The sequence below is a fragment of the Plecotus auritus genome, assembly GCF_963455305.1.
Source record: "Plecotus auritus genome assembly, chromosome: 9".
Lineage (NCBI taxonomy): Eukaryota > Metazoa > Chordata > Mammalia > Chiroptera > Vespertilionidae > Plecotus > Plecotus auritus.
Genome location: NC_137783.1, coordinates 110,337,923 through 110,348,065, shown reverse-complemented (window position 1 = coordinate 110,348,065; position 10,143 = coordinate 110,337,923). Strand labels below are relative to the sequence as shown.

At 42.1% G+C, this 10,143-nt stretch overlaps 2 protein-coding genes across 3 annotated transcripts in view; one reads left to right on the top strand and one right to left on the bottom strand.

Moving 5' to 3' along the window:
• Nucleotides 1-2,374: 2,374 nt before the first annotated feature.
• On the bottom strand, nt 2,375-6,014 carry COA4 (cytochrome c oxidase assembly factor 4 homolog). The gene is made up of 2 exons (XM_080688147.1): nt 5,905-6,014; nt 2,375-3,365 (listed from the first exon to the last, which is right to left on the bottom strand). Exon 2 carries the CDS (start codon nt 3,351-3,353, stop codon nt 3,099-3,101), a length of 255 nt encoding a protein of 84 aa, XP_080544273.1. The 5' UTR covers nt 3,354-3,365; nt 5,905-6,014; the 3' UTR covers nt 2,375-3,098.
• A 128-nt stretch (nt 6,015-6,142) lies between these two features.
• Nucleotides 6,143-10,143, top strand: part of PAAF1 (proteasomal ATPase associated factor 1) — a 34,937-nt gene continuing 30,936 nt past the window's right edge. The window contains exons 1-3 of one of the 2 annotated variants that reach the window (XM_080688145.1): nt 6,143-6,225; nt 7,664-7,704; nt 9,655-9,758. In XM_080688145.1, the coding sequence (XP_080544271.1) occupies nt 6,179-6,225; nt 7,664-7,704; nt 9,655-9,758 (192 nt within the window). In that variant the 5' untranslated portion in view covers nt 6,143-6,178. The remainder of the gene's footprint in view (nt 6,226-7,663; nt 7,705-9,654; nt 9,759-10,143) is intronic. The other variant, XM_080688146.1, reaches the window with a different exon arrangement.

Genomic DNA, 10,143 nt, shown 5'->3' with positions numbered 1-10,143 from the left:
AGTAAATATGATTACTTACTGTGTAAGCATCATACTAGGCACCAGATGCTTGTGAAAGAGCAGAGCAGAAAACAGCATAGGCTCTAGAACAAGACACACCTGAAGTCTGATCCTCCTCTGTAAAGGTGAGTTAATGGAGTATTATGAGGGATTAAAATGAGATAATGTAACTCAGGATAGTGACTAGCACACAAGAAAAATGACAATAATAGCTAACATTTAGTGATTACTTACTAAGTACCACTGTTTCTAAGCTCTTTACAGTAAGTCCTTAATGTCAATAGGTTTTTTTACTTTAAGCAAAACTATGTATAATGACACGAATTTTACTATATAATAGGCTAACTGACGTAGTTAAATTCCTACCATTTCTCATAATTATAACAAAATGACATTGAAAGAAATTACTTTATTCAAAGACCTGCTGTACCAGTATTAACTCATTCTTTCTACAACCCTATGAGGAAGGCCTACATTTATTAGTTGTGAGGCCTATGTGAAAGGCATTATAGCTATGTTTTTATAGAAGAAAAAACAGAGCCTGAGATGTTAATTTGCCCCAAATCACCCAGCTAGTAAATGGCATAGTGAGATTTGAAAGCATATCACTGGGAATGAGAGCACAGACTCTGGAACCAGACAGCCTGGGTTAAATGCTCCATAAATATTAGTTATTAGTTCAATAAATGCTAACAACTTTTATTATTACTTATATATTATCTCTTTTAGTATGTCTATTAAATAGGATTTATCTTCATTTACTTGAGGAAAAAGGTTTAGGCACCATTTGCCTAAATACTTTGTTACCCATCCAGCATTAGCTCTGTTATAGCTGTAATCCTCCAGTGCTTGCTACCTCCACATAGCTGATTTGGAGGTCCTTTCACCCATCCTCTCTGCTAGAAGCATCATAAAAACTTTGATTTTTGCCAAGAGGATCAGATAATACAACTTTTTAAAATCTGCATTTGTCTTACTACCAGTGATGCAGAATATATTTACATTTTCCTATTGTGGGGGTATATTTATTTTTAATTTTTAAAATGCTTTTTATTGATTTTAGAGAGAGAGGAAGAGGGACAGAGATAGAAATATTGTTGAAAGAGAAACATCAATTGACTGCCTTCTGCATGCTCTCACATCCCAGGCATGTGCCCTGACCAGAATTGAACTGGCGACCTCCTAGTTCATGGGTCAGTGCTCAACCACTGAGCCACAATGGCTGGGCTGTGGAGGTATATTTAACTTTGTTCACTTTTCAACTGGGCTGTTTGCTTTTTTTATAAAATATATTTCTTTATTGATTTCAGAGAGGAAGGGAGGAGAAACATCAATGATGAGAGAGAATCATTGATCGGCTGCTTCCTGCATGCCCCCTACTGGGGATCGAGCCCACAACCAAGGCATGTGCTGTTGGCCGGAATCGAACCTGGGACCCTTCAGTCAGCAGGCTGATGCTCTATCCACTGAGCCAAGCCAGCTAGGGCTGTTTGCTTTTTCTTATTGAATTCTAGATACTTTTTATTTGCTACAGATGGTAATCCTTCCTGTTATATGTTACAAATTGGTAATATCTACTTTATCTTTAAAGGTTCAACTCAACTAAATCCCTTCTCTTTTTGAGATTCTTGCTGAAAACTCCAGTCCCTAGTACTCCTTCTGATGACCCACAGCACTTAGCACAGATTCATCTCTCTCTCTCTCTCTACAGCCCCTTCTGCTTGAAGGCTGAAATTGGATTTTATTGTTCTTTAAACCGGTATTCCTATTTTCTCCCCTCTTTTCTCTTTCTCTCCTCCCCAAACACTAACACACAAAGGTAGTGTTAGGTGCTACTGTACTTCAGATTTATGCTTCTAATTTATATAGATATAAAATATGATATGTGATACACATACACAAGAAATATTACTGATGATGATGACAGCATATGTCCCTTTCCACAGGACAGTCAGTGCCTTACAGGGCTAGGCAGAAAGTAATAGAATGAGTAATATAATTCCATGGAAACAAAATGAGAAGTGGTGGCAATTTATGAGCCAGAGAATGCAACCACCTAAAAGAAACCATATTTAGCTCCAGCAAATTGTTGTCAAGTAGGAATAGAAGCTCCATGTTGACAGCTTCTCTATTTTACAAAAGCGGAAAAATCAGTGTTTTATGTTAAATGTAATTTTTAAATGTCAAGCCAACATTGTGTGTTTGGTTGGGAGTGTGTTGAGGTCAGACTCTACATCTGTTAATTCAATAGACTTTGGTATGTGAGAGTCACTCAGTGTTCTTTTTCTCCACATTTGCTTTCTCCCTTCTTTTAGATCAAATGAAACATCCAGAACAACTTATGAAAGATAAAGTCATTTATATCATTGTCAGGAATTATTTAGTTGTTCCAGTGTTGTTTTATTTGTCTCTCAAACTAGACACGAAGGCAAAGATCATATTATTTATCACATCAGTTTTCAACAGTGCCTGGCATGTGAAGTCTGAGGAAAACTGGCTATTGTTGAACCAATGACTAAATAAATGAAGACATATTAGGTAACCAATTTACCTTTAGATTGTGAATTTACTTATAAAATTCAATGTCCATGTAATTAGCTCAGTACTTGGCACACTGACCCAAGATGTAGGGTAGAAGAACATGCCTTAACCCCACTCTTTGTTTTACACGACAAATATTGGTCAATATTTAATATTCGTGGAATAAGATGAGTGAGGATGTGTGGTTCTCACCATAAAAATATGACAGCTATGGGGAAGATATTAACCAAAGAACTTATATGCATAATCCATGGACAGGACAATGGTGTGATGAAGGCGGGGGGGGGGGGGGAGGGTGGGGGTGGGAGTAGGGTGGAAGGAATCAATGGGGGATAAAAGGAAAACATCTGTAATACTTTCAATAAAGATTTTTAAACAAATAAAATATGACAGGTCTTTCTTTATAACAGTCATGTCCAAGCCCATGGCTGCCTGGCTCTCAACCCCAACCCCAAAGACTATCCCGGAGTTTTATACCTTTTGGTATAACACTGTTTAGGATTTGTCTGGGTGCTAGTTTCTGCAGGCCATCCTCTGGGGATAGATGGTTTGGGGGCTCAGCTGTGGGTACTGTCTTGCTCTTTCCTCCTCTGCAGCTCTTCTCGCCGCCTTGCCTGCTGTTCACTCATGCAGTCCTTGAAGGCCTGCACCTGTGGCTGGCACTGTCGCCAGTCCTGGTGCTGGGCCATGCACTCCTGCACTGCATAGTGGGAAGCAGCACAGCCAGAGCGGGAGATCAGCTGGTCCAGTGGGTCCTCTTCCTCACCCTCCTTCTTCACCTGACGGGCCCAAGTATGTCCTTGAGTTGACATCTTTGGGAATCTCTAGACATCAATGGAGGCAAGGTTAGAGTAGGAACATGATTATATATGGGATTCCTCTATTATAGAGGCCGGGTGCACGAAATTCCTGCATGGGGGGTGGGGTCCTTCAGCCCCACCTGCACCCTCTCCAATCCGGGACCCCTCAGGGGATGTCCACAGGGATCAGGCCTAAACTGGCAGTTGGACATCCCTCTCACAATCCGGGACCTCTGGCTCCTAACCACTCACCTGCCTGCCCTAACCACTCTGCCTGCCTGCCTCATCCCCCTAACTGCTCTCCCCTGCCGGCCTAATCCCCCTAACTGCCCTCCTCTGCTGGCCTGGTCGCCCCCGCCTCTGCCTTGGCCCCCACCACCGTGGTTTTGTCGGGAAGGATGTCCAGGTGGTTGTCCGGAAGACTTCTGGTCTAATTAGCATATTACCCTTTTATTAGTATAGATAACACTGACCACTGCACTGTTATAGCCTATTTATGCATATGTCTCTCTTTGGAGACTAAGCTACTTGAGGACAGATAATGGGCCTGATTCAACTTGGTGTCCTCAGCACTAGGCCTGGCAGAGAGCAGGCCTACAAATGGTTTGAACTAAATGGAATGAGATAAAGTATGTGAGAATGCTTAGAACAACAAGCTGGAATGGATTCTACTAATGGAATTTGAATTAGGTGAAATGTCACCTTTCTGGAGAAGCTATCTCTGATTCACCCCAAAAGAATCTCTCTTCTTTTCTAATATCAGCGTTATTCTATGGCTGGAGAAGAACAAAGTTTAATGCTTGGGGAAAATACCCAAGAATGTGTAGGGTTTGACAAATGGGAGAAATGGAGAGTTGTGTGGCTGTAACATACAGTATGTAGTGGCCAGGGCAAGAGAGGAGTCTGTGAGCTAACTGAGTACTTAATGTGAGGTGTATTTGCCCAAACTTCTTCCCAAAATCATCTGCTTCAGAACACGGAGTAGAAGGTAGCATACAGCCCTGACCGGTTTAGCTCAGTGGATAGAGCATCAGCCTGTGGACTCAAGAGTCCCAGGTTCGATTCTGGTCAAGGGCATGTACCTTGGTTGCGGGTATATACCCAGTGGGGAGTGTGCAGGAGGCAGCTGATGGATGTTTCTCTCTCATCGATGTTTCTAACTCTCTATCCCTCTCCCTTCCTCTCTATTAAAAATTAATAAAATATATTTTGTAAAAAAATAAGGTAGCATACAGAAAGAACTTAAGAAAGACTTGAGGAGAAATTATCTCAGCCTTTGTACAAATCTCACCATGACAGGCTATAAAGAAACTAGAACTGCTTAATGCCTTCCCTGTGTCTCTCTGACTTATTCGACAAATGACCATTGAGCACCTATCATGTACCAGGCATATTCTAGAGCTGAGGACAGAGGAGTGACCAGAGATACAGTTCCTGCCTTCACGGAATTTACGGTCTAGACAAGTAAACGGGCAGTTTACTGTACACTGTGTACAGATAGCTCAGATTCAGGACACAGTGGAGTGATACCTAATCCAGACAGGGATAAAGGAACTGATTTGTAAACTGACACTTGAAGAATGAATAGGAATTAACCAGAGATGGAAAGGAAGAAGACCCCTGTCAATGAAGAGCGGGGTGTTTGAAAGAGAATTTGACTCATGGGAAGAAGGGAAAGTTCTGTGTGACTGGAGAATAGAGTATGAGGAGAAAACAAAACATGAAACTGGCAAGATGAGAAAGTATCTGATCACAGCCAGGCCTTGTTAGCCACGTTAGGGCGTTTAGAGGGCAATGGGGAAGTGACCAGAAGGATTTAAGCAACTCCACAGCCCAACATAAAACTCATTTGCTTTGGGGCAGTATAACCTGAGGAAAGTGAAAATGGGCTTTGAAACAGACTTGGGTTGGAAACTAGCTTTTTCACTGATGTATTGGGTGACTTTAAGCAAATCACTTCATAATTTCTCTTGAAAAATAGAGATAATATATACTCCCACAGGACTGTTAAAGACTAAATGAGATAATGCAGGTAAAGGAGCTTGGCCCGCCCAAAGAGTTCAATAATGATAGTCCCTATTACTGCACGTGTTTCCTCTTCTTAATCCACTGTGAGCTCTTTAAAGGCAAGGAGCAAACCTTAGAGCAAACACAGGGGAAAGAAAAGTGCCTTAAATCCTAAGCCAAGAAACCCGGGTTCGAATACAGGCAACGCTTTACCACGCAATCTTCTTCAGTTTCGTCCTTACGGTAATATGTAAGTCACAGAATTACTGTAAGCATTAACATAATGATGCCAAATGCTTGGGCTACAACGGGACTCAGTAAATGCTACCCTACTCTTTTCCCCACCACATCCCTGCTTCAGTCTACCTTGGAGTAAAAAGAGGAAGGCCCTTGCTCAGAGATCAGGGCAGGCTAGATGGTCGGTAGCTGGATTGGGAAGCCGGTCTGGATTGGGAAGGCATGGAAAGAATGGTGAAGCAGAGAAATCCAGGTGGCCCTGCGCCCTCGTAGTGCCCGTCACGCTTCACCGAGCAAGGACGCGGCACGCAGTGCTCACCGAAAAGGCAGACAAGAGGACCTGAACGCGCGCGCCGGCACGTCCGTTTTGCAAGCAGCTGGAAGCCTTCCGAGCCTCCAGCGGGGAACCAGCCTCAGTGAGGAGCGCGCGCGCGTGGAAAACGGGTGGAGAGGACGGAGAGGAAGGTCCCACTGCGCATTCTCATTGGTGGCCTCTCGGTGTGGATCCCGCCCTCCGCACTTGCCACAGTCCTTTCGGAGGAGCCACTTCCGGGAAAGAGCGGAAGAGGCGGGTTGGTGGAGGTGTGGTCAAGATGGCGGCGCCTTTGAGGATTCAGAGCGACTGGGCCCAAGCCCTCAGGTGAATCCAATCATAGAACCGGGACAAAGGAGGCGGGTAGTGATTGTGGTCTTTTCGTTCAGACCCATGCCCGACCCAGGATATCCATAGGAGTTACCTCATCAATTGTTGAGGGAGCACTGGGTCTAGAAAGAAGTCTCAAACCTACATGGTCATTGTTTTTCATTCTCAGAACAGCTATCCTGAGGCTAAGGGGACACATAAGCGTTGTGATATTCCAGCATCAGAACGAGGATCAGTGAGTTGGAGAAAGACAGGACAACTGGGAAGCAGGAGGCCCAGATATTTATTGTTCGTCAGCTATTTGCGAAAGTCCCAGCACGCGCCACCACCACAGTGTCTTTTTGAGTGTGTTTGTCATATTGGACAATTGTATTCAGTAAACCGTGTAGCACCAACCAGGTCCAGACGCCGACCTAGAGAGATGCGCGGTGCTGTTCAAATGCAGTTCAGATCTGTACTCTACACTGAAGGGGTGGTTCCTGCCCTTGAGCTGACAGTTTAATGGGGAATGCACAGCAAACCGTTCATTTATTTAACAAATATTTATTTCTCTAGCACCGGGATGAGTACTGCAGTACCATGAATGACAACTATTATTACTAATAAGGTTTTTCAAATTGAAACAGTGGTGAAGATGAATAACATTCCTGCATTTAAGAAACTTACTAGTACACCTTACTAAGTGGGCTAAAATAAAATAACACATTACTTACTGCAACACAGAATATGTGATAAATAATAAAGGAAGAACACTAACATTTATTGAGGGCCACTAGGTGCCTATGAGAGAATGCAGGATCAGAATCAGAGGAAGAAACTTGCCCAAGATTGTGCAGCAAATAAGTGATAGAGAGATGCTGGCAACCTAAAGCCTTCGCCCTTTCCCTGTACCCTAGGTGAGATTGATTTAAATGGTTGGGGAGGTGCATTCTAGAACATGAAAAACATCTGTAAGGTGGTAGAACACAGACCTATACTAGTCAGGTTTCAGTTCCTGCTTCATACGTAGGTGACCTTGGGCAAGTCACTTCTCTCTGAGCTTCAGGTTGTTTTTTTCCTATCTTTAACATGGAAATAATAAAAGATAGCTTGTTAAATTGTGAAGATTAATAATGCTATATGCACAGTGTCTTGCACAGGGCCTGGCTTACAGTAATCCCCCAATGATCGAAATGTAATATATTCTTTATTTTTCAAAGCTGTGCAGCTATTAATGAATAGTAAACTCCATTATATGCATTAAACACTTAATCCACAAATATTTCTTCAACAAATAAACAAAGTTTGTCTTAGAATAATCTATGCCTGGATGAGATGTTAGATCATGTCTGTGTATTATGGCCAAACTGAAAATTATGTTATCTTTCTCCCCTTGAATCAGTGGCATCCTTTTCAATGTTGAGTGAGCCTAATGAGGCTTTGTCTTTCTTCATAGGAAGGATGAAGGGGAGGCCTGGCTGAGCTGTCACCCCCCAGGTAATATCCTTAAGTCTGTACGCATTCCCTTTAGAGGAGGAGAAAGCTATCCCCCAAGAAAGCTTCCTACTTTCTCCTGGCCAAGAGTCCTTGCACAGTACTCATGGAATGGGACAAAAAAACAGAATTCCTCAATCCTATTTTTGAGGCATATTTCTGAACTAGCATTTCATGCCACTTCCTTACCAAAAGCTTCTTCACTAGATCTTCTCTAGTGCAAACCTCTACCCTAGATTGTGAGTTCCTCTATTAACGTCCTTCAGCTACCTTTTCCATGATGGTGTAACCAAAATAGTATATTAATTGATGACTCCTTTCTCCTTGTTCTTTCTTTTGTTTTTGACATGCCCCTTCCCTGACCTAGAGTTTCCTTTCCCTTATCTTCTGCCTAGTCCTATCTTTCTTTCAAAGACTCGCCCTCTCTAGGAAGCCCCTGCTTCTGTGAATCCATGATGGTTTTTACTTTCCTCTTACTCTTAGAATTTTAGTTTTGTACCAATAGTTATTTGCTGAATAATTTATAGCAACCTGCTAGTTTCTGAACTCTAGGATTTCACAGTCTAGTGGGAGGTCAGAAATGTAAAACAGTGTATTATGGGCTGTTATAGAAGTGTATATATACATATACATATACATACATATATGTGTGCGTGTGTGTGTGTGTGTGTGTATACACACACACACACACACACACACACACACACACATATATATAATAAAAGGCTCATATGCAAATTTTCCCCTTGGGAGTTCCACCAACCAGGAGTTTGACCAGTCGCTATGATGTGTGCTGACCACCAGGGGGTGGCGCAGAACGAAGGAAGGCCCCAGCTGGCAGCCAGGGGAAGGAAGGCCCCAGCCAGCAACTGGGGGAAGGAAGGCCCCAGTTGGCAGCTGGAAGGCCTTGTGCCAGCCAGGCCTAGGGACCCTACCCATGCACGAATTTCTGCACTATATGGTGCAGAAAGGAACTAGAAGAGAATGTTTTTGACTCCATTCTACCATCTACATATGTTTGTGTAGGATAATATCTTATTTAGCCCATATCACTGCAAAAACAGTGTTCTACTTAAGTACATTTTCCAGATTAATGAAACTTAGCTCTTTACTATGTATTATATGTATACTAGAGACCCGGTGCACGAAATTTGTGCATGGGTAGGGTCCCTAGGCCTGGCCGGTGATCAGGGCCAATCAGGTTCCTCGCCTCCCCGTCTCATCCTTCCCTTGCTCCCTCAGAGCCCTACCGCCGCCACTGATCACCTACAATTTTCCACACCGCCCCCTGGTGTTCAGCACACGTCATAGTGAGCAATCAAACTCCTGGTTGAACTCCTGAGGTGACACTTTGCATATTAGCCTTTTATATAGAGAGATACTGTGGATAAACACATACATTCACGTTGATCTTCACCTTTCATCCTGGAAGAATGCCATTTCACAGCCAGTAAAACTTAGTTTTAGATCACACTGGTAGCTTTCTCTACAAATAGTACAATGTATCTCAAAACCTTTGTCTCTAGTTTTTAGCCTTTGAGTATATTTCTCCCAAATTAACTTCATTAGGCTAGTATTCTTTCCACTTCGCCTCATGTTTTTCTTTCATTAACCAATATCCTACCATCTATACTAGTGCAGTTGCCTGAATTGGGTCTTCAAGGAGAAAAATTTTAAATTCTTTTTTTTATTTTATTTTATTAATTTTTTTACAGAGAGGAAGAGAGAGGGATAGAGAGTTAGAAACATCGACGAGAGAGAAACATCGATCAGCTGCCTCCTGCACACTCCCCACTGGGGATGTGCCTGCAACCAAGGTACATGCCCTTGACCGGAATCGAACCTGGGACCCTTCAGTCCGCAGGCTGACGCTCCATCCACTGAGCCAAACCGGTTAGGGCAAATGTTAAATTCTTACTATTTTTTGAGACATTCTTCTTTTGTGCTATATAGGGAAACCAACTTTGTATGGCAGCCTAACTTGTCAAGGAATTGGCCTCGATGGTATCCCAGAGATTACAGCTTCAGAAGGATTTATTGTGAATGAAATAAGCAAGGTAGGTTTTTATGTCTTCTAGATGGCACCATGTTCATATATATGGTAGTACCTATACATCTACTTTAAATATTTATACTGTTATCTGTGTATCAGTGTCATCTCCATGTCATTTGTACAACAATCACAGTTTTTACTGCCTTTGAATGTCAAAGTTTTTTTTTTGTAATTACATATACATTTAGATGTAATAAAACTTCCTTTTTCTTTATATCAGTGCTTTCCAATAGATAAATAATGTGAGCCACATATATAATTTTAAATTTTCTAGTAGCCTAAAAGAAACAAGTGAAATTAATTTTAATAATATATTTTATTTAACTTTCATCTATCATGCATATTGCAAATATTTTCCAGAAGTTCCATATCCTCAAATTTTTTAAATT

Bases quoted from the DNA above. Each gene is read 5' to 3' on its own strand.
- COA4 (XM_080688147.1), bottom strand. From the start codon at position 3,353: ATGTCAACTCAAGGACATACTTGGGCCCGTCAGGTGAAGAAGGAGGGT.